The following is a 24,520-nucleotide window of genomic DNA, read 5'->3' as shown; positions in this document are numbered from 1 at the left end:
GTGCTCCATAAGAGATAGCTGCTAAGAATAACAGAAAAAGGAATATATGTTCAGAAATGAGAAATGCAAAAATATATTGTCATGGATATATGGATAGTTTTAGGTATTCCTCTCTTCTCTCCAGTCTCATTTCTTTGAAACATCAATTCTGTCATACTGTTAATGGAAATAATCAACCTATAATAAGAATAGATGAGAGTTTTATTTGAGCCAAACTGAAGACTGTAGCTTGGGAGGCAGCCTCTCAGATAGCTCTGAGGAACTGTTCCAAAGAAGCATAGTTTTCAGCAGTTTTATATCTTGTCAAAACAAAGAACATCAAACATGACAGGAGTATATTCTTTCAAGGTTTCAAAAAAGACATTAGCACTCACATTACGAGTCAGCATGGCCTCAGCTCCAGGGAGCCTTATCATTGAAGGAAAGCTAGCATTGACATCCCAGAGAGGGAGGCATTTTTCTCTCTTCAAAACAGGCATTCTTTACTTCTGGACACTGCACACTTTTTATTTTTATTTTTTTAAAATAATATATTTTTATTTTTTATTTATTTATTTATGGCTGCATTGGGTCTTTGTTGCTGTGCGTGGGCTTTCTCTAGTTGCGGCGAGCGGGGGTTACTCTGCGTTGCGGTGTGCGGGCTTCTTACTGCGGTGGCTTCTCTTGTTGCGGAGCACGGGCTCTAGGCACTCAGGCTTCAGTAGTTGTGGCGTGCGGGCTCAGTAGTTGTGGCTCGCAGGCTCTAGAGCACAGGCTCAGTAGTTGTGGCACACGGGCTTAGTTGCTCCGCGGCATGTGGGATCTTCCCAGACCAGGGCTCGAACCTATGTCCCCTGCATTGGCAGGTGGATTCTTAACCACTGGACCACCAGGGAAGTCCTGCACCCTTTTCCTTAATGGTTAAAGCAGATGTATGTTTACTAGGCCACAAAACAGGCTGTTTTAGTTAGCGTAAAGTGTAAAGTTAAATTACGTAAAAGCCAGAATGACTTCCCCATACCTCAGTATGTGCAAATTTCTTCCATCAATATATTTGAACAAACAACAATCTTTGTAGTGACTATTGTATAAACACCTAATTAACAACAACGTGCTTGTCTTTCAAGTTAAGAAACTCCCTGAGGATTGATTACAATGGCCCTGATTTGAGAAATTGATCACACAGTGCATGCTGAAGCTTGTCTTTTCACTCCATGTGGTGTTGTCCTCAGCAGCCAAGTTCTGAATTATTTGACTGTTCTGTTAACAATAGTGGAAATCGACAATACAATCTGCCCCTGGTGCATTTTTTGGGTCTTTCACTCATCTAAAAATCGCCTAAAACTGCATTTTAAGCCTATCATTTCCCTTCTCCTCCCCTTTTTTCCTCTGGTAGAGGGGGTACAGTTCTATTACACTGATCTGTTTCTTTCAGTCTTTTAAGATTCTGACTCTTCAAATATTTATCATGTTTTGTTTGTCAGTGAGATAAAGCTAAGCTCTACCGGCGTCAGAGAACTGCTTCACACGAAGGGGATCCTGGAAGTCGTTGGCCGAGAACTCCCAAGAGTTTGGGGTTGTTTTGTTTTGTTTTAAAGCTCCAACGGGGAGGACACGGCCCTTCCTCCTCTTTGGGCTCTGGGAAGTGTATTCCCCCGGACTCTATCCGGAAACGAGGGGCTGTGGCGTGTCTCCGGGGCTTCTGGGAAGTGTAGTTCCGAGCGCTGTGTAGTCAGAGGCACTTCCGCTCCGGGAAAGCGAGGCAGCCACCATTTTTTCGATCCGGGAGGTGAGTCGGCCCAGCACCCCCAAGACCCCTGCGAGCTTTTTCGGCCTGAGCGTGGGACTAGTCGCTAACTAGCCGGCTGTCTTAGGATGGAGAAGTCGCGCCCGCCGGCGGAGGCTGAGAGGTGGAGGGCGCAAGTGCGGCATCCTTCTGTTCTCCTCCCCCGCTTACCAAGCAGAGCTGCTACTTCTATCGGTACAATATATGGCGAGTTGTTGATTATCCGTGCGTCCTACTTTCCTCCTCTGGAAGACAGCGGGAGAGACGGTCACTACTGGGTAGGGTTGTGATTAGAATCGAGTGAGACCATACGTGTCAACAGCTTCGAACGCTGGTGTCACATAACGGGTTGGCTCTTGCTGTTGACGCAGTTCATTTTCTCACGAGCGCCCTTTTGACTGGACGCCCGAGTGAAGGGAGAGAGCGAGGAGCGATGGCACGGTCCTTCTGTCAGACATCGGGAGACAGCCCTTCCCGAGCTTTTCCCGAGCTTTTACTGATCTCGTTTTTTAGGAAGCACCGAGTCACCCCGCGCTAGTGCCTGGGGACGTCCCGCGGCAGTGTATCCGGGAGACGGATACAGTCGTGCTCTTCCACCACATCCTTTTCTTCGCCAGTCCTGAATTCGGAAACGGGAGGAAGGACGCACCTCTTGGCCCCTCACAGCATAGCCCCAGGTACACACTACTGAAAGGTCTTTGTTGGTCCGTCATCTGTTTTCAGTTAATCAGGTTTGCTTCACTTAGTAAATTACCGCTAGGAAAAAGATCAGTTGTCTGTTGACTACACCTGAGAATGTTTAATTGCTTGTTAATATGTACATGTGTTTTTCTACCACACGTACATGTGTTTTTAAAATATTCTTTAAAATATAAAATTTTATTTACTTTAAAATATGTTTTAAAATATTTAAAAAAATTTTATTGAAGTATAGTTGATGTACAATGTTGTGTTAATTTCTGCTGTACAGCAGAGTGACTCAGTTATATTCTTTTTCATATTCGTTTCCATTATGTGTATCACAGGATATTGAATATAGTTTCCTGTGCTATACAGGAGGACCTTGTTGTTTATCCATCCTATATATAATAGTTTGCCTCTGTTAATCCCAAACTCCCAATACTTCCCTCCCTCAGCCCCCTTCCCCTTGGCAACCACAAGTTGTTCTCTATGTCTGTGAGTCTGTTTCTGTTTCGTAGATAAGTTCATGTGTGTCGTGTTTTAGATTTCTCTTTCTGACTTCGCTTAGTATGATAATCTCTAGGTCCATCCATGTTGCTGCAAATGGCATTATTTCATTCTTTTTAATGGCTGAGTAATATTCCATTGTATATATATATACTACATCTTCTTTATCCATTCATTTGTTAGTGGACATTTAGGTTGTTTCCATAAGCTTGGCTATTGTAAATAGTGCTGTTACTAACACTGGGGTGCATGTATCTATTCGAATTATAGTTTTGTCTGGGTATATGCCCAGAAGTGGAATTGCTGGATCATATGGCAACTCTACTTTTAGTTTTTCGTGGAACCTCCATACTGTTTTCCATAGTGGCTGCACTAAATTACATTCCCCCCAACAATGTAAGAGGGTTCCCTCTTCTCCACACCCTCTCCAGCATTTATTATTTGTAGACTTTTTAATGATGGCCATTCTGACCAATGTGAGGTGGTACCTCATTGTAGTTTTGATTTGCATTTCTCTAATTAGCAATGATGAGCATCTTTTCACATGCCTATTGGCCATCTGTATGTCTCCTTTGAAGAAATGTCTATTTGGGTCTTCCACCTCTTTTTCGATTGGGTTGTTTGAGTTGTACGAGCTGTTTGTATATTTTGGAAATTAAGCCCTTATCAAGTCCTATCATTTGCAAATATTTTCTCCCATTCCATAGGTTCTTTTCATTTTGTTTATGGTTTCCCTTGCTATGCAAAAGCTTATAAACTTGATTAGGCCCCATTTGTTTATTTTTTTCTTTTATTTCTATTGCCTTGGGAAAGTGACCTAGGAAAACATTGATATGATTTATGTCAGGGAATGTTTTGCCTATGTTCTCTTTTAAAAGAGTTTTATGGTGTTTTGTCTTATATTTAAGTTTTTAATCCATTTTGAGTTTATTTTTGTGTGTTCTAACTTCATTGATTTATGTAAAATATTTTTAAAATATTTATTTTTAAATCACTATGCTCTACATTTTTTCCTTTTATTCTCTTTTATTATCTTCAGTTTATTCCTTTTATTTACCCTCAACTCATTTGAAAATTGTGTGGTTTTATATTTTAACTTTTAAAAATGATATCTGTCTAAACAATCACTAGATTTAATCAGCATGTATTCTTATTCTGAAAAATATAGAGACTAAATAACCACCTTTTTTTTTTTTTTTTTTCACTGCAGGCTAGGTTATAGGTTTACTTTTTATTAAAACCACCCTCAAAATTTGTCATATCGTTCTAGGTTATTTTTTCTTTTAACAAAGATATTACCAACATATTTACATGTTTCCTTACCATCAGTTCTTTTAGGATTCATTTCGTTATAAATTTTCTTCTTTTTTTAAGCAGCTAAAATGTCTTTCTTCCTCTCTCCTATAAATAACCATTTAGTTGAGCATAGAAATCAAGATTCACGTTTTTTTTCTTCATTTTGGAAATATTCATATATTTTAGATCTCCATTCTGCTTCCCTGTTTCTGTCAACCTAATTGTCATTTTTATTAGGTAAATTATATTTTCTTTCTGGGAGCTTTAAGGATTTTTGTTGTTGTTTTTAGTTATTTATCCTTTGCCTTCCTGAGTTTCACTGTCATTTGTTTAGGAGTATATGTATTTTTATTTATACTGTTCAGAATTTCTATATGTGAACTCAGCAGTTATCTCTTGAAATAAAACCTCTCTGTAGTTGCTTCCATTCCCTTCTTACACTCCTATTAGACAAATGTTGGAGCCTCTCAATCTGTCTTCCATGTTTCTTGATTTTTATTTTGTCTCTTTTTCTTTTCTATGTGTTTTTCTTTATCTCCATGCACATAGGATGAAAGGCTTTTACCAATAAGCCTTTTCTGGCCTCAGTGAAATAAATTGACCGGAAATGATACTTTTTTAGAAAACTAATACAAGTGTGAGTAAAATATTATTAACTGGGCAACAAATTATTAAGTAAGGAGAAATTTTATGTCAGAATCAGGGCTTTCAGAAAATATAGGTGACTTTCATAGGAGAGCAGCCATATACAAAATCTAGATGCCTTTCAGGTCTCTTTTGTTGTTATTGTTAGAAAAGACATTGGCAGATACAGTTTCTGATGCAAAGGATCATCTGCTTTTTTGCAGCTGCAAGAAAAAGGGACTCCTATATTTTTAGAACTTTCCATCTACTCCTTGAATCCTTGGAACAACTCTACGTGGTGGGTATGGTTTACGAGGAGTGGCCAGGTGCATATCCTATCCTCATTGTGTAGATGACTGAAGAGAGGCACAGAGAGGTTTTTTGTAATACCCCTACATTACATGGATGCATAGTATCTTTTCCAGGATTTAAACGTAGGACTTTGACTCCAGAACTCTTTGTTTTATTGTTTTCTTTTTTTTTTTTTTTCCGGTGCGCGGGCCTCTCACTGTTGTGGCCTCTCCCGTTGTGGAGCACAGGCTCTGGACGCTCAGGCTCAGTGGCCATGGCTCACGGGCCCAGCCGCTCCGCGGCATGTGGGATCTTCCTGGACCGGGGCACGAACCCGTGTCCCCTGCATTGGCAGGCGGACTCCCAACCACTGCGCCACCAGGGAAGCCCTTTTCTTTTTTTTTTAAACCCACATTGTTGTTACGTTGCGTTTCATTTCCTGCCACCCCCAGGATCAGAGATCTTTTTTTTCTTTAGGTTTTATTTTCATTATTATTCTTTTTTTTTATTGAAGTATAGGTAATTTACAATGTTGTGTTAGTTTTAAGTGTACAGTAAAGTGATTCAGTTTTTTTATATATATTCTTTTTCAGATCCTTTTCCATCATAGGTTATTATAAAGTACTGGGTATAGTTCCCTGTGCTATACAGTAGATCCTTGTTGTTTATCTGTTTTATATATAGTAGTGTCTATATGTTAATCCCAAACTCCAAATTTATTCCCCCTTCCTCCTCCCTCCCTTTTCCCCACCCACTATCCCCTTTGATAACCATGTTTGTTTTCTGTGTCTGTGAGTCTATTTCTGTTTTGTAAATAAGTTCATTTGTATCATTGTTTTAGATTCCACATATAAGTGATATTATATGATATTTGTCTTTGTCTGGCTTACTTCGCTTAGTATGATAATCTCTAAGTCCATCCATGTTGCTGAAAATGGCATTATTTCATTCTTTTTAATAGCTGAATAATATTCCATTCCATACCACAACTTCTTTATTCATTCATCTGTCGATGGACATTTAGGTTGCTTCCATGTCTTAGCTGTTGTAAATAGTTCTATGAACATTAGGGTGCATGTATCATTTTTTAAAAAATTTTTATTGGAGTATAGTTGCTTTACAGTGTTGTTAGTTTCTGCTGTACAGCAAAGTGAATCAGCTATACGTATACATATGTCCCCTCTTTTTTAGATTTCCTTCCCATTTAGGTCAGCACAGGTCACTGAGTAGAGTTTCCTGTGCTGTACAGTAGGTTCTCATTAGTTATCTCTTTTATACATAGTAGTGTATATGTGTCAATCTGAATCTCCCAATTCATCCCACCCTCCTCTTCCCCCCTTGGTATCCATAAGTTTGTTCTCAACGTGTGTCTCTATTTCTGATTTGCAAATAAGTTCATCTGTACCGTTTTTCTAGATTCCACATAGAAGTGATACTATACGATATTTGTTTTTCTCTTTCTGACTTACTTCACTCTGTATGACAGTCTGTAGATTTATCCACATCTCTGCCAATGGCACTATTTCATTCCTTTTTATGGTAGAGTAATATTCCATTGTATACATGTACCACATCTTGTTTATCCATTCCTATGTTGATGGACATTTTTTTTTAATATTTATTTATTTGCTTGCATCGGGTCTTAGTTGCAGCAGGCGGGCTCCTTAGTTGCGGCTCTAGGGCTCCTTAGTTGCGGCTTGCCGGCTCCTTAGTTGCAGCACACAGGCTCCTTAGTTGTGGCATGCGAACTCTTAGTTGCGGCCTGCGTGTGGGATCTAGTTCCCTGACCAGGGATCGAACCTGGGCCCCCTGCATTGGGAGCAGTCTTATCCACTGTGCCACCAGTGAAGTCCCATGTTTTATGTAATTTTTATTGGGCCGTTATTTCTTACTACAAAAATAACTTATGAGCATTGTGCATATGTCTTTTTGAATTAGAGTTTTCTCTGGATATATGCCCAGAAGGGAGATTGCTGGATCCTATGGTAGCTCTGTTTGTAGTTTTTTAAGGAACTTCCATACTGTTGTCCATAGTGGCTGTACCAATTTATATTGGCACCAACAGTGTAGGAGGGTTCCCTTTTCTCCACATTCTCTCCAGCATGTATTATTTGTAGACTTTAATGATGGCCATTCTGACTGATGTGAGGTGATACCTCATTGTAGTTTTGATTTGCATTTCTCTAATAATTAGCAGTGTTGAGCATCTCTTCATGTGCCTTTTGGCCATTTTGTATGTCTTCTTTGGAGATGCCTATTTAGGTCTTCTGCCCATTTTTTGATTGGGTTGTTTGCTTTTTTGATATTAAGCTGTATGAGCTGTTTGTATATTTTGGAAATTAGTCCCTTCAGTAGCATAATTTGCAAATATTTTCTCCCAGTCCATAGATCGTCTTTTCATTTTTTTTTAATGGTAGGATCAGAAGTCTTTATGGTAGGGATACTGTGTTTGGTTGTGCTGGTTGTTCACTGTCCAGTGGCTGCTGGCTGACAGTCCTGCTAGTAGCTGCAGTCTACTCCAAGCTCTGCTTACCAAGCTGTATGTGAGCACCTCTGCCTGGGAGTACGAGTGCTCATGTGTAATTTCTGCAGAGATCCACATGGGCTCCTGACAGCCCTGGCCTGCATCTCATGGCTTCTTTGTCCTTCCCCAGTTATGCCTTCTCAGGAATCTGACCTTCCCCGGAAGGAGTGGGAGAAAATGACTGAGTTTCAGGTAAGTAAGGCATTGCTTTCTGACTCCTAAGGGATTTTATTTCTCAAAGATTGGACACACCTTTTTTCTCTTCCTTGGAAAGGTTAATGAACACGACACACCTTGCGTGCGCGTTGTGTGCCAGACTGTGCGTTTTGTTTGGTTTATTTTATCATCTTTATTTCACAAAGCAATCTTTGAAAAATTGTGGAAACTTGGAATAGAGAAAGATAATTTACCCTACTACTCTGTTTACAAACTACCTCTTTTTGCTTTCTCATATTCCTTTTCCCTCAGGCATTCACAGCTATATATTTGTAATATTTGAATTGATGGGACATACTTATAAACATTAGGTGAAGGTTTAATATCTCTAATTCTCATCAAAATTAGTAAAATAAAGTAAGACCCAACTGGAATATGAGTAAAAGAAGGAAAAGGAGTGTCACAATAATGGAAAGTAAATTTATGAAGAAAATAATTTAATAACTAAATGTGTACAAACGTTAATGAAAGCTTTCTATTTATTTATTTCACTTAGGTTGTTGAAGATTTTCTTTTTTTAAAAAAATGGAATTATGTCTTATTTGGCCAGTGTAGAGATTCAGGAACATTTGTACTCCCTCATATGAAAGGTGAATTGGGAAAACCTTTTGAGACGGAAATCTGCCATTATGCTTTCAAAAATTTTAAAGTGCAGTTGCTACTTCTTGGTTGAGATCTCTGTGAAAGGATCTTTACAGCAGATGATGATAAGTAAAAATCTGTAACTAATTGTGCTTTATTTGGATAGATTAAAGCTACATCATCAGTTCTAAGGAATACTATACTATGCAGTCACAAAATGGAATGAAAGAGATTTTAATGATACTGCTTGCTTAAATTTATTGAGCACTTCTTATGTGCCAGGCGCCATTGTAAGTGCTTTACACATGTTCATTCGTCTAATCCTTTCAAACACCTTGTGATTGAGACACCATTTTAGAGAAGAGGAAATTAAGATAGTGAGAGGTAAAGGAATTTGCCCAGGGTCCTGTCATTAAAACCTTGAAATTTGAGCTCACCCTGTGCCTTCACCAGCTGTGCGTGTGGCAGCAGGTGGTTATGGCTTTTGCCTTGAAAGCATAGGTGAGGAGCTGTGTACCTGTCCTGGAGGGTTGCAGAAAGCCTGTGAACTTTGCGAATATTAAAAGCAGAGATAGAGTGGGACAGCGGGGAGGTGACATCACTGCCCCACTGAGAGGGGCAAGTGTTGGGACTGAAAACTGCCTGGAGTCCCTCCAAATCGGTAACCATTTTTTGGGTTAATCTTCTTTATCCTTCTCGATGCTGCCCTTCTTCCAATGGAGGTTGTGAGATTGAGGTGACATGTGTTTGATGCCGTAGGAGGCAGTGACCTTCAAGGACGTGGCCGTGACCTTCACCGAGGAGGAGCTGGGGCTGCTGGACTCTGCCCAGAGGAAACTGTACCAGGATGTGATGGTGGAGAACTTCCGGAACCTGGTCTCAGTGGGTGAGGACGGGCACTCTCTGACCCTGAACTTCAAGTCTCTTGAGAGTGTCTGGTCCTCAGCTGTTCAAAGCTTTGGACCTTGTGAAGTGGTTCCTTGACCTTGAAGACACAAGTTTTTCCAATCCATAGGTTTTTCTGGTCCCTCTCTGCTCAGGCAAAATTCCATCCGGGGTGATTTTGCCTCCTTGGGGACATTTGGCAATGTCTGGAGACAGTTTTGATTGTCACAGCTGAGGGAGGGGTGCTGCTGGCATCTAGTGGCTAGTGGTGCTGTTAAACGTCCTACGATGCACAGGACCACCTCCCCCCACCACACAGAATTAGCCAGTGCAGAATATCAGTAGTGCCTCAGCTGAGAAACCCTGTTTTAGATGATCTATAAACGGGCAGCTTAGCGTCTATACTTTGTCTTTTCAGATACTTTGGTGGATCTTGGAGTCAACTTAGTTCATTGTACTGGCATTATTTTTTTTTTCAGTGAAATGGAATAAAATGGAATAAGAATAGAAACTGTCAGAGTTCCTTATCAAGATCCCCTCACATTGTAGCAAAAACTGTGACCGTTTGCAGTAAGTGGTATGAGAGTGTGGGAAATACGATAAAAACAGACATTGGTTAAATCTAATTTTATCTATATGTAGACATGAACTAGGTTGTGACCTCAATTTGTTTTTCTTTTTTTGATTGAAGTATAGTTGATTTACAATGTTTTGTTAGTTTCAGGTGTACAGCAAAATGATTCAATTATATATATATTCTTTTTCAGATTCTTTTCTCTTATAGGTTGTTACAGAAAATATTGAGTATAGTTCCCTGAATTCATTTCTTATTACAGTTTGTGATCACTTGAGGGTTATAGAACTTGGACAAAGATCTATTTAAGCTTTGTGTTCATCTTAAATATATATATCTGCCTTTTCATAGGACATCTTCCCTTCAAGCCAGATATGGTGTCCCAGTTGGAGACAGAAGAAAAGATTTGGATGATGCAGAGAGAAACCCAAAGAAACGGGCATTCCAGTGAGAACCGCAAAGCTATTATTTCAGGTACCAGCTAATCTTCTCTCCACGTCCGTGATGACCGCTCTTGTCCACGTGCTGTCATCTCTTGCCTGGACTGTGACAGCTTCCTCCAAACTGGTCTCCATGCTTCCGCTCTTGCACTCCTGTAACCTCTTCTCCACATGGTAGCCAGACTGGTTCTTTAGAAAGCAAATAAGATCATACCATTCCTCTGTCCAAAACCCTCCCAAGGCCTCCCCTTTCACTCTGAGTCCTTACAGTGGACTGCAGGGCCCTACCTGATCTGGCCTCCTCACTGAGTTCCTCTTTGATCACCCATCCTTTTACCCTTTCTTAGATCATTCATGTCATCCTGGCCCCTTTGGAGTGTTTTCTTGTTTCCCAACCTTCGACTAGCTCTCTGCCTCAGTGTAGAGGCCCGCAGCCACTCCCTTACTCACTCAGGTCTTTGCTCAAATTTCATCTCATCAGACAGACCTTGTGTGTCTGCCCCATTTACAGTGCCATTCTCTCTCCATTCTCCGTGCCCTCACCCTGCCTTATTTTGTATGGAAGCACTGATAGCCTCCTGACCTCATAACTTGTCTTTATTTACTTGTTCGTCATCCGTCTCCCCTTGAAAGTAGGAATTTGGGCAATTGTATTTCCTGTCTCTACCCAAAGCCTCCGATGAGCCTTCTGCATAGTAGATGCTCAGTACGTAATTGTTGAATGAAGATATTACTTTAAAAATTACTATTTTTGGGCTTCCCTCATGGAGCAGTGGTTGAGAATCTGCCTGCCGATGCAGGGGACGCGGGTTCGTGCCCTGGTCCGGGAAGATCCCACATGCCGCGGAGCGGCTGGGCCCGTGAGCCATGGCCGCTGAGCCTGCGCGTCCGGAGCCTGTGCTCCGTGACGGGAGAGGCCACAACAGTGAGAGGCCCACGTACCGAAAAAAAAAAAAAATCCTATTCTTTTGAGTAAAAGTGAGGAAGCTCTCCTCACAGCTCTTCCTGACCTATGACCCCAGCCTTCTTCATCTGTGAAGACCACCTCATCCTCTGGATCCCCAGCCATTGTTTCACTTTTCTCCCCAGCCTTTCAAGGCCCTCTGTTCTCCTGCCTTTGCTCAGATCCTCACTGTTTACTTCACTGTTTGACCTCCTCTTCCTTTCTCTCCCCTTCCTTCCCGTCTCTTTAATTTGCATATTCCTCAGTTCTACCCATTTAAAAACATCAGATATTCCTAGGGAATGTAAATGTATATACTCTCCCTCTGCCTGAAAAATGAAGGAGAGAAGCTTATCTGCAAACATGATAGATTAGGCCCTGAATTCTGAGAGTGGTTAATGGATATAACCATCTGCATTTGTCCATCTCCCTTCTCATGTCTACATTTGCTTCACATTTGATGCATTCAGGAATATTACTGGAAAGGGTCTCATTCTCTTTTTCTTTTTTTTAATTGAAGTGTAGATGATTTACAATGATGTGTTAGTTTCACTGGGGTTCATTTTTATATGCAAACTGAACCTCAGGAATCATGATCCTACGTATTGTTACACTTCAGTTTTGTGTCATAGACCAAGTCTTTTTTTTAACAAATCTGGTAGCATTTTCTGCCACCCTTTCTCAAAGGTTTTTTTGACCTCTTCAGCATCCGCATGTTTCAGGATTTTGCAACCATGCTTCAAGTACAAATACTACCTAAAATGTTCTTTATAAGTCACTGGAGTGCAAAATAAAGAGCTTGTTTTTGTAGGGATTCTTTTTTTTTTTAAATGTATTTATTTATTTTTGGCCGCATTGGGTCTTCGTTGCTGCGCATGGGCTTTCTCTAGTTGCGGCGAGCGGGGGCTACTCTTTGTTGCGGTGCACAGGCTTCTCATCGCCGTAGCTTCTCCTGTTGCGGAGCACAGGCTTTAGAGGCGTGGGCTTCAGTAGTTGTGGCACGTGGGCTCAGTAGTTGTGGCTCACAGGCTCTAGAGCGCAGGCTCAGTAGTTGTGGCACACAGGCTTAGTTGCTCCGAGGCATGTGGGATCTTCCCGGACCACGGCTCGAATCCATGTCCCCTGCATTGGCAGGTGGATTCTTAACCACTGCGCCACCAGGGAAGTCCCGCGTTCCTTTTTTTTACGGACCCTTGTGACTTCTTTGGGCTCATCTCAAGATCCTTAATTTAATCAGATCTGAAGTCCCTTTTGCTGTGTACATTAACATGTTCGCAGGTTCCAGGGATTAGGGCATGGACATCTTTAGGATGTTCAGTTAGCCTACCATACCGTGAAATGTGCACATACCTGTTGGGACTTGTTCAGTTTATATTATTTGAATGTAACTTTCTATTTAAGCAAATTAATCATTCAGGACTTGGCACCACTTTAAACATTTTAAGCCAGTGGCTTCCATACGTTTTTAACTATGACTCTCAATAAGAAATATTTTACATCCCGACCAAGTATAAATGTAACATACGTGCATATTTATGTGTATGTCTACAGCTGAAACAAGCATTTTATATAGTGTTATCCTTACTGCTTGTGATATGCTTTTCATATTTTTATTATTTATTTCCACATAATTTTATTGTTTTAAATTTAATTTTTATTTTATATTGGGTATAGTTGATTTACAATGTTGTGTTAGTTTCATGTGTACAACAAAGTGGTTCAGTTATACATACACACATATCTATTCTTTTTCAGATTCTTTTCCCATATAGGTTATTACAGAATATTGAGGGGTTTTTTTTCCCCTCCTTGGCCGCACCATGCAGCTTGTGGGATCTTAGTTCCCCAACTAGGGATCGAACCCAGCCCTGGCAGTGAAAGTGCTGAGTCCTGATCACTGGACCACCAGGGAATTCCCACTTCTTTTTCTTTGAAGTGTCACAATGTATGGAATGGATTTCACAGTTCACGAGTATATGCCAGCAGTTTGAGAAATTCTGTTACAGTGGGGATGAAACAATGAAGAAATCAAAGTGCTTGTTTTCCTCATGATTGTTACATCCTAGTTCTTCTAAATGGGCAGGAAAAAATTAAGAAGTACATAGTAAATCAAATAATAAGTGCCATGGGGGAAAAGAAAGCAGAGTAAGGCAGATGGGAAGAGTGGAAGGTGTGTTGGGGTGGGAGGAATTATCTTATACTGGGTGATAGGAAGGCCTCACCCAGTTGAGTGACATTTGAGCAGAGAGACCCGAAGGGAATGAGAGAAAAAGCAAGGTTCGCAGCTTCCTGGGCAAAAGCTTTCCAAGCTGAACATAACTCTCCCTCTCCTCCATTCAGGGTTGCCTTTGAGAATCTGTTCTCTTTCTTCTCCTCCCAGGTTCTTTCTCAGCTGTCCAAGGTTAGTTTTCCCTTTCCCCCTTCTTTTTACAGAGACCAGAATCACTCCCAGGCTTAGAAAAATGAATGTTATTATCCCAACCACTTCCCAAATTTACTCTTAGAAGATCATATCTACCAGGACCTAAAGTACTGTTTAATGTCTACAGTCTGTGCTTTCCTAACCTAATTCAGTAGAAGCCCACTTGTCATAAGCCTGCTAAGGAACAAGTGATTAGGCTTTTAATTGACGTTGCTGTAGGTTGGAAGGTGGGTTGTCTTTGTTGCCCTGCAGCCATCCGATTTCAAACCTACAGCTCTTCTATTAAACCATTAGACCTGTGGTTCTAAATAGGTCACATTTACAGAAAAGTCTCTTGACCCTGTTCTTCGCTTCCACTTACACGAAAAAGCATAACAAAAGGATAAGTGGTGTGGTACAGACATGATCCTTTCTCTGGTTTTTTTAAGGCCTTATCCCTGAGTGTGAAATCCCGATGTTTCTGAACAAAGCATTTACTTGTCCTCACCTCTGAATATCGCTTTTTCTTTTAGGCAGCAAGAATCCCGATGAGGTGGAGACTCTTGGAAAAGTCGCATTAAAATACCTTTCATGTGAAGAGCCGTCTTGCTGGCAAATCTGGAAACAGGTCGCAAGTGATTCAACATGCTGTCTTCAGAGGAGGACTTCCCATTTCCTACAAGGTGATTCTCTTCAGGTTTCTGAAAATGAGAACCATATGATGAACCACAAAGGCGATAGTTCCAGTTACCTTGAAAATCAAGAGTTTTTGATTTCGAGAACCCAGGATTCCTGTGGGAATATGTATGTGAGTGAGTCAGGGAATAAGAGTAGAGGTAAGCAAATGAACGGGAAAAACAACCCATGTATATGTGAAGCCTTCATGAAGAAATCACCCCTGAGTGATCCTGTTACAACTGACACAGAACAGAAACCCTGCAAAGGAGACACACTGTATCCCTGTAGAGAGTGTGGGAGAAGCTTCAGTGATAGCGAAGTGCTCCCAATTCATCCGAGGGTTCACCTGGGAGAGAAATGCTCCCATCTGCAAAGTCATCAAAGAATTCACCCGCGAGGAAAAGTCGATAAATGTAGTGAATCCGGCGATGGTTTCAATAGGAACTCCTTTCATCCCCGTCAATCTAATCACACGGGAGAGAAGTCCTATAGGTGTGACAGTTGTGGCAAGGGATTCAGTAGCAGCACAGGCCTTATCATCCACTATAGGACACACACGGGGGAGAAGCCTTACAAATGCGAGGAGTGCGGTAAATGCTTTAGCCAAAGTTCAAATTTTCAGTGCCATCAGAGAGTCCACACCGAAGAGAAACCGTACAAGTGCGACGAGTGCGGGAAGGGCTTCGGCTGGAGCGTTAACCTTCGTGTTCACCAGAGGGTCCACAGGGGTGAGAAACCCTATAAGTGTGAGGAGTGTGGGAAGGGCTTCACACAGGCCGCGCATTATCACATACATCAGAGGGTCCACACTGGGGAGAAACCCTACAAATGCGATGTCTGCGGCAAGGGGTTCAGTCACAATTCCCCTTTGATATGCCACCGGAGGGTCCACACTGGAGAGAAACCGTACAGATGTGAGGCGTGCGGGAAGGGCTTCACCCGTAACACAGATCTTCACATCCACTTCCGTGTCCACACGGGAGAGAAACCCTACAAATGCAAGGAGTGTGGGAAGGGCTTCAGTCAGGCTTCCAATCTTCAAGTCCACCAGAACGTCCACACCGGGGAGAAACGATTCAAATGCGAGACGTGTGGGAAGGGCTTCAGTCAGTCGTCAAAGCTGCAGACCCACCAGAGAGTCCACACAGGGGAAAAGCCCTACAGATGCGACATGTGCGGTAAGGACTTCAGTTACAGTTCAAATCTTAAACTGCACCAGGTCATTCACACTGGAGAAAAACCGTATAAATGTGAGGAGTGTGGGAAGGGCTTCAGTTGGAGATCAAACCTTCATGCTCATCAGAGAGTCCACTCAGGAGAGAAACCCTACAAATGTGAGGCGTGTGATAAGAGCTTCAGTCAGGCCATAGATTTCCGGGTCCATCAGAGAGTCCACACGGGCGAGAAACCCTACAAGTGTGGTGTCTGTGGGAAGGGCTTCAGCCAGTCCTCTGGTCTTCAGTCCCATCAGAGGGTCCACACTGGGGAGAAGCCCTACAGATGCAACATGTGTGGAAAGGGCTTTCGTTACAGTTCACAGTTTATATACCACCAGAGGGGCCACACTGGTGAAAAGCCTTACAAATGTGAGGAGTGTGGGAAGGCCTTCGGGCGGAGCCTGAATCTTCGCCATCACCAGAGGGTCCACACAGGAGAGAAACCCCACAAGTGTGAGGAGTGTGGGAAGGCCTTCAGTCTCCCCTCCAATCTTAGAGTCCATCTGAGTGTTCACGCTCGGGAGAAACTGTTTAAATGTGAGGAGTGTGGGAAGGGCTTCAGTCAGAGTTCTCGGCTTCACGCCCACCAGAGGGTCCACACAGGAGAAAAACCATACAAGTGTGACATATGTGGTAAGGACTTCAGTCACCGTTCACGGCTTACATACCATCAGAAAGTCCACACTGGCAAGAGTCTTTAAAAGTGAGAAGTCTGTTAGACATCAGTCAGTATGCACATCTTCAAGGTTTTGGAGAGTCCACGCTGCTGATAAACTCTATGAAGTATTGAGAGTGGAAAGGGATTCCTTCAGATGGAATCTTCCCAGCAAATCCATTAAAATGGTGACATAGAACCATACGTAGTAACGGGAGAAATAGGTTGTAACCCTCTTGGTAAGATCCACGTGATATAAATGATCTCTCAAAGTGAATATATGCCTAAAGACAGTGTGTGAAAAGGATATTTGCCATATACTAACTAGTTTGTTTTTTTTGAGGGGGGATGTCAAGGAGGCCTTTGGGGTTATTTTTCCATCAACTTCCATTTTATACTTGTTTACAGTGACCGTTATTTTTACTAAAGCTGTAAAACTATGAAAAATGAATAAAATTACTAAAAATTTCCTGTAGCCAAGAATTTGTAATATGATTGCTTAATTTCATCTGATACATTGGATTAAAATTAAGGAATAGATCCCCAGAGATGAACCTTTGATCTTCAGAAGTAAATACATATCTGCTGCAGATGTATATAAAGGAATGTTCATTGCATTATTGTTTATAATAGCAAGCATAGAAATAATCAGTTGGGTTGCCAAAGTATTTTATGATTTACTTATCCAGTGCAAATTTTGCTATGGATGTTGGAAGATGTCCAGAATACATTAACCTGGAAAAACACAAAGCATGGAATTTTTGTGTGATCTCATTAAAAAAGAACAAAAAAGTATTTATTTTTACTTATCTCTAAATGATGGGATTTTGCTTGACATAAATTTTTACATTTCTTTAAACTTCGTTTTGAAATAATTTAAAACTTTCCAAATATTGTAAAAATTATATAAAATCTCTCATGTACCCTGTATTCAGATTCACCAGTTAACATGTTTGAGTCATTATTCTCTTAATGTATGTGAACGTGTATATATGCACACACATATTGACATATGCTTTTTTTTAACCATGAGTATGTTCCAGACCTCTTAGCCTTTGCATCTGAATACTTAAGTAATACTGTAAGAACAAGGATATTCACTTACATATCTACAGCACAAGTATAGCATTCAGGAAAATTGAATATTGATGCATAACGTCTAACCTCCAGACCTTATTCAAATTTTAGCAGTTGTCTCTCTCTCTTTCTCTCCCTCTCCCCCTCCTCCTTCCCTCTCTCTTTCCTTTTTATTTTTTTGGTAGGTGACAGGATTAAAATCAATTTATTAACAAATCTTCAAAGAAAGGTCTATATTTGCCTTTCACATAATTTGATTATTCACCATATGAATATCCAGTTGTTCCTATACCAATTACTGAACATTTCCCTTATTCCCCACTACTATGCAGTGCCACTTTTGAAGAAAATCAGTAATCTGTATATGATTAGATGGATGTCTTGACTCTCAATTCCCTTTGATTGGTCTACTTTTCAGTAATTTTACCAATACCACACTGCTTCAGTTACCATAGCTTTGCAACGAGTCTTGATATTTGGTAGAAAACATTTTCTCATCTTGATCTCTTTTTAGGTGTCTTGGCAGCTTCCAGTTAGGGTAATAGGAGATACAAACAGAACCACCCATGAAGTATGCTTTCCAAAACAAAATAAACCTGAATCAAATTGAACCTCTAATTCTAACCACTGGTACACAGGAAATACATATGGAGAAATATTTGTAACAACATGAATAAAACTGTAGGGCATATGCTAAATGAAATGAGAGAAAGAAAAATAATGCATGGTATTAGTTATATGTGGAATCTAAGGGGGAAAAAAGGTCAAACTTAGAAACGTAGTGTGGTGGTGGTGGTTGCCTGGGGAATGGGGGGAGGTTGGTTATGAAAAGGGTACAAACTTTCAGCTTTAAGATGAACAAGGTCTGAGGATCTAATCTATGGTGACTACAGTTGATGATGCAGTATTGTATAGTTTAAATTTGCTAAGAGAGTAGATATTAAAGGTTCTCACTCCTCTCCCTCCAAAAGAGTTAGCTATGTGAAGTGATGAATGTGTTAATTCACTTGTGGGAGTCCTTTCACAATGTATATCAATTCATCACATATACTTTAAATATATTACAATTTTACTTGTCAATTATACCTCATAAAGCTGAAAAAAGTTGAATTTGTTACCGTTATCTGAGCAGGATACCCCACTTACGCACCTACGTTTTGAATAATTGTGGCTCATTGATTTAGACCATCCTGAAGAAAAATAAAACATTCTATTGTATTTACTTATTTTCCTATTGTGTTTATGGCGATTTTATTTGTTATGGTAACTTTACAAATTGAAGGTTTGTGGCAAACCTGTGTCAAGCAAGTCTACTGGTGCCATTTTTCCAACAGCATTATTTTTATGTTAAGTTGTATACATTATTGTTTAACATAATGTAATTGCACACTTAGATTACATTATAGTGTAAACTTATATGCAGTGGGAAACTAAAAAATTCATACAACTCAAGTTTATTTCGATATTTGCTTTATTGCAATGGTCTGGAATCTAACACCAGATATCTCCGAGGTATGCCTGTATTCTAGACTTTTCTCTTTCAAAGTACAGTATTCCTTCACTTCTTGCTAATGCATCTTCTTTCGTTTGCTGGAAAACTCCAGATTTCAAAATGAGCAATTAAAACCAACAAAAGTGGGAAAGTCGTTATTTATATTGTGGCTTGATCAAAGGTTACTTTTCCTTCTCCTGAGTCTTTAGCATCTTGGAATGAATAACTCATGCCAGGTAAACATTGTCAGGGGTTTACACAAGGAGAGTAAAGAAGGCAATAAACCGAGTTTGAGATCCTCTCTTCGCCTTTCTTTGCTATACAGCCACATTTACTTTTCAGTCGCACTTATTAGTAATGTAATTAAAACAACAACAACAAAAAAACCCTCCAGAAGAGAAGGAAGGAAAAGAAAAAGATCAAGCGCTAATAGCGTCTCCAAACTGACTGAACTGAACCGGCTTATATTTAAAAACAAAACAAAGCAAACAAAAAAAACGTGGCATTACTTTTTTTTTTTTTTTTTTTTTGTCGGTATGTGGGCCTCTCACTGTTGTGGCCTCTCCCGTTGCGGAGCACAGGCTCCAGACGCGCAGGCTCAGCGGCCATGGCTCACGGGCCCAGCCGCTCCGCGGCACTTGGGATCTTCCCGGACCGGGGCACGAACCCATGTTCCCTGCGTGAGCAAGCGGACTCTCAACCACTGCGCCGCGAGGGAAGCCCGTGGCATTACTTTTGCCGAGGATTCTGGGGAGTGTAGTCCAGCAGCGCCGGGTAGTCAGAGCCACTTCCGCTCTCGAAGGGAAGAGGTGTAGCCCTTGTTCCGCTGAGGGATTCTGGGAAGTGTGGTCCAGGAACGGCGTGTAGTCCGGGCCCTTCCGCTTCAGGAGTGAGAGGCCGCGGTCATCAGTACCTGCTGGGAGGTGAGTCAGTGCCTAGAACCCGAGTCCCTTCCGAGTCTGCCTGGGCGTGGAATCCGCAGGTGCCACCCTCGCCCTTGGGGAATAGAAGCCGTGCAGGGCAGGGGCGACGGTTTTCGTCACCTCGGTGTTTGGGGCTGTTCGCGCGTACCCGAGTTGTAGGCGGGCAGGGATCGCGATCTCCGGGTTTGAGAGTCTCCGGACGCTCGGTTTCCCTCGCCTCCCCTACTTTCTGCACGCTCTGCGGTCTCTTAGGGATGTACTCTTCGTAGTTATTTCACTTTTCCATTTCTCGTCTGCAAAGTGGAGTTAATAGTAGTGCCTCCCTAGTAGGCATGTGGTGAGATTTACGTGATGTGAAAATGCTTAGAACCGGTCGCTGGCACCTGCGAAAAGGCGGTCGGTCGTTCTCAGTCTTTTATTTCTTTCGAGAAGCGCTCAGTCCTTGAAAGCCTCTGTGAGCCCGCGGTGGGTTCTGAGCTGCAGCTGCAGAGCCACTGGCTCTTCTCTGACCCCTGCGGGAAGAGGGGTTTTTCGTGGATTCCTAATGACCCCACGACCTTTTTAATTTTACTTATTTATTTATTTATTTATTTATTTATTTGCGGCACGCGGGCCTCTCACTGTTGTGGCCTCTCCCGTTGTGGAGCACAGGCTCCGGACGCGCAGGCTCAGCGGCCATGGCTCACTGGCCCAGCCGCTCCGCGGCATGTGGGATCTTCCCGGACCTGGGCACGAACCCGTGTCCCCTGCATCGGCAGGCGGACTCTCAACCACTGCGCCACCAGGGAAACCGCCCACGACCTTTTTTAAAGGAAGGAGTGGGTCTCACCCCCAGCTGGTGCCTGGGGATGGCCGCTGTGATTGATCCTGGACCTGAGACATGATTATGATATCTTTCCTTTCCCGACCCTGATTTCTCAAAGAGGTTGCAGAGAGGAGGGAATGACGCATGACTCCAGGCAACATTGTCCCAAAGTGAGAGAATTTATCGTGCTGTGTCATTTCTACTCTCAGTTGGGCAACAGATTTCCTTCATTCATTAGCAGATTTTTACTCCTGGGCAAATGTCGAATGTTTATAGAATAAATGGGCGGTTGGATGAGATGTGTTGATGAATGAGTAATAATAATTTGTTAACATAGTGAATGCCAGGTACTCTTTTACAGCATTTATATGCATTAATTAGCTTAATCTTCATAACAAAGATGTGGTTATTATCTGTTTTACAGATGAGAACACTGATAGGTGAAGAATTTAAGTAATTTTCTCAAAGTCAAACAACAGAGAAGAGACAGAACTGGGAATTTGAACCCAGGCAGCCTGTGTTCTTGACCTTTAAGCCATACTCTTGAAACTGAGCGGGACACTCTGGGGCCTTCTTGGAGACAGACCTCCCCTACCCACTGTGTGTCCCTCACCTCTTGTTTATAAAAAAGCTTTAGTCTCCTAGGCCTTCCCTGAGTTCCAAAGAGCAAATTTAGTCAGAGAAGCGAGAAAACGCAGAAACAAAGGAAAACAGTCAAGCAAGACAAAAATAATAGTTTAGCTGTAAAACAAAGTCAAGGAGGACTTTTAGTTCCTCCTCAAGGGCTAGAGATAATACCCTGAGCCACATCCTTGAGTTGTTTTGCAGATACTAAACCCCCCACCACGTGGAGGAAGTTAACTGCCTCAAGGGCTAGAGATAATACCCTGAGCCACATCCTTGAGTTGTTTTGCAGATACTAAACCCCCCACCACGTGGAGGAAGTTAACTGCATGCTGACCACCAGCGGGTAGATCCCAGATGTGTTGGAACCAGGTTGATGATTGAGATTCCCAAAACAGCACCCTGTTACCTCACCATCAGCCAGTCAGAGAATTGTGCATGAGCTGATCACACACCTGTGATCCCCTCCCTCACACTGTCTTTAAAAACCCTTCGCTGAAATCTATCAGAGAGTTTGTGTCTTTTGAACATGAACTGTCTGTTCTCCTTGCTTGGCATCCTGCGGTAAATGCTATACTTTCCTTCACCACCACCTGGTGTCAGTAGACTGGCTTTGCTGCATGTCGGTTGGGTAACACTCTCCTTCAGTTCTAACATGGTAAATAACCCCTGTGAATGAAGGAGGGAGGGTCGTTTTGTAATAATTTAGGATCTTAGAGGACCTGAAGGCTGTGCTCATTTAATTAATTTTTTTAATTTACTTTATTTATGTATTTATTTATTTTTGGCTGTGTTGGGTCTTTGTTGCTGTGCGCAGACTTTCCCTAGTTGCAGTGAGCAGGGGCTACTCATCGTTGCGGTGTGCAGGCTTCTCACTGTGGTGGCTTCTCTTGTTGTGGAGCACAGGCTCTAGGCGCACAGGCTTCAGTAGTTGTGGCACATGGGCTCAGTAGTTGTGGCTTTTGGGCTCTAGAGCGCAGGCTCAGTAGTTGTGGCTCACAGGCCTAGTTGCTCCATGACATGTGGGATCTTCCCGGACCAGGGCTTGAACCTGTGTCTCCTGCATTGGCAGGCGGATTCTTAACCACTGCGCCACCAGGGAAGTCCTAATTAATTTCTTGTAATTTTATATGATGTTACATTCATATTCTGATTATAGAAGTAATTTGTGCTCTTCATAGAAAATACGAGAAATAGATGAAGAAAGCCAATAATTATCCATAATTATCCAGAATGTAGAGATAACTGTAAACATGTTAACGTATTTCTCTTTAGTTATTTCTTTGTATATATGTTTTTCTATGCTTCTCAAAAATTTTATCGTACTTGTAGTACTTTTATATTTGGTAACTTGTAATTATGAACATTTTCTAGCAAAAACGTACAGAAAATAATATAATGAATTCTCACATAGCCATCAACCCTTGACAAACCTTCAACTGTTGTATACCGTTTGTCAATCTTACATAATCCACCCTCCTTTTTTTTTTTTTCTTGAGTATTTTAATACAAAATCCAGACCTTGAGTGAAGAGGATTTATACTAGATTATCGTAAATATATAGAGGTCGAGAGAGAGAGAGGACATTAAACAGTTCCAAAGTTTTCACATAGTAACTAGGAGAATGGTGGCTAGTGAGAAAGCTAGGGGCCCCCTTGAAAGAGTTGCAGTTAAAGAAGGTTATGGATTTTGTTTCTCATTTGGAATTTAATTTGCTCATGGTTTCCAATCGGTCTTGATTCCTATGTTGTGGGGACTGTGTTGTATTCTTTCTAGTGTGCCCAGCACTGTGACAAGGTTTACAGAGAGAAGTTATTCAGTTAAGTGTTTGTGGCTGGTACAGGTGTTCAGTTGGCAGATGGCTACAGGGGCCTGCAGCTTTGAGAGATGGTTATTTGAATTCCTGAAAATGGATTAAATGACAAAACAATAAAAACGATCCACATAGGTATTACTTCTCCTTTATCTCACTCACTCTTGGCTATACTCAGAAGCCACAGCTTTTCAGAGTATTTACAAGTTGATATATAGTTATTGGTAATGCTTTTCATGTCCTAAAACAAATTTACTTAGAACAAACCAGGAGTAATGCACCAGTTCTGTATTCATCACAAAGTCATAACAATAACCTGGTGGAGTTTATTGGGAGCTTATTACGAGTCAGGCAGAGTTTCCAGTGCTCTTCGCGTATTAACTCATTCATTCCTCAAAATATCCCTGTTATTATCCCCATGTTATTACAAATGAGGCACAAGAGGTTAATTGATCTGCACAACGTCACTCACCCAGGAACTACAGCACTAGAATTGAAACCGTCCTTCCTAAAATAGCACCTCCCCATCTCTCTCCATCCCTGTTTTCCCTGCCGTATTTTTCTTAGCAGTGTCTACCAGTGGCTAGCACATTATATACTTATCTGTTGGTTGGCTTATTACCCATCCTCTACTATAATATCAGCTTCATGACAGCAGGGATTTTATCCACTGCTGTATCTTTAATATATAGAATTGTGCCTGGTACATGCTAGATAATCAGTAAGTATTTGTTGAATGAATGAATGAAAGATCCTGGTGAATAGTAATGAAGTGCTCAGCTAATATAATACAGGATGTATCTTTATCAACTATTCATTCAGTAATTCACCTTTTTTTGGCCACCCCTTGTGGCAGACAGAACCTTAGTTCCCTGACCAGGGATCGAACTCGTGCCTCCTGCAATGGAAGCATGGAGTTCTAACCCCTGGATCACCAGGGAAGTCCCCTCAGTCATTCACCTTTTTTTTTTTAAACAAATCTGTGTTGAGTGCCTGCTTCATGCCATGAACTATTCTAGGCACTGGAGAAAGAGACTAAAACAATGCGGCCTACACTGCAAAAATGTGGATTGATATAAGCAAGATGAATAACTAAAATGTACATTAGGGACCTTCCTGTTGGTCCAGTGGTTAAGACTCTGTGCTTCTGCTGCAGGGAGCCCAGGATCGATCCCTGGTCGGGGAACTAAGATCCCACATGCTGCGAGGCATGGACAAAAAAAAATAAGATGTACATTAATAAGATAGAGAGGGATGGCCCTAAATATAAAAGGGCAGTGAACTGGAGAAGAAGGGAAGTGGTGGAGCAGGGGATTTAAAGTATATAAAGCATGTCCATGGAAGAACTCTGAGAACAGTGACATTTGAGTAAATACCTGATCATGTTGAATGAATGAATGTTTTAAAATAAATAAATAAATAGGAATTGCCTTATCCAGAGCCCATAATTATTCCTTTTATCAATATTTTACTTTTTATTTATTTATTTGGCTGTGCCGGGTCTTAG

The 24,520-nt window shown here is 41.5% G+C and overlaps 1 protein-coding gene across 5 annotated transcripts; it reads left to right on the top strand.

Annotated features, from left to right (window-relative positions):
• Positions 1-1,586: 1,586 nt before the first annotated feature.
• Positions 1,587-18,932, top strand: LOC132416235 (zinc finger protein 227). Of its 5 annotated transcripts, none has more exons than XM_059999544.1 (7): positions 1,587-1,768; positions 2,279-2,442; positions 5,098-5,199; positions 7,819-7,880; positions 9,246-9,372; positions 10,297-10,419; positions 14,263-18,932. In XM_059999544.1, exons 3-7 carry the CDS (start codon positions 5,178-5,180, stop codon positions 16,323-16,325), a joined length of 2,397 nt encoding a protein of 798 aa, XP_059855527.1. In that variant the 5' UTR covers positions 1,587-1,768; positions 2,279-2,442; positions 5,098-5,177; the 3' UTR covers positions 16,326-18,932. The 5 variants fall into 5 exon arrangements, with proteins under 5 accessions (XP_059855527.1, XP_059855526.1, XP_059855529.1 ...); XM_059999543.1 differs by having other exon boundaries at positions 1,587-1,960; XM_059999546.1 differs by lacking the exon at positions 5,098-5,199 and having other exon boundaries at positions 1,587-1,960.
• Positions 18,933-24,520: the final 5,588 nt, after the last annotated feature.

Source organism: Delphinus delphis, chromosome 20 (assembly GCF_949987515.2).
Source record: "Delphinus delphis chromosome 20, mDelDel1.2, whole genome shotgun sequence".
NCBI lineage: Eukaryota > Metazoa > Chordata > Mammalia > Artiodactyla > Delphinidae > Delphinus > Delphinus delphis.
This window is presented reverse-complemented; position numbering and strand designations above follow the sequence as displayed.

Coding starts and splice junctions, on each gene's coding strand:
- LOC132416235 (XM_059999542.1), top strand. CDS start 7,740: ATGTGTAATTTCTGCAGAGATCCACATGGGCTCCTGACAGCCCTGGCC. Junction 7,881..9,245: donor AGAAAATGACTGAGTTTCAG/GTAAGTAAGGCA, acceptor TTGATGCCGTAG/GAGGCAGTGACCTTCAAGGA. Junction 10,420..14,262: donor CCGCAAAGCTATTATTTCAG/GTACCAGCTAAT, acceptor TTTTTCTTTTAG/GCAGCAAGAATCCCGATGAG.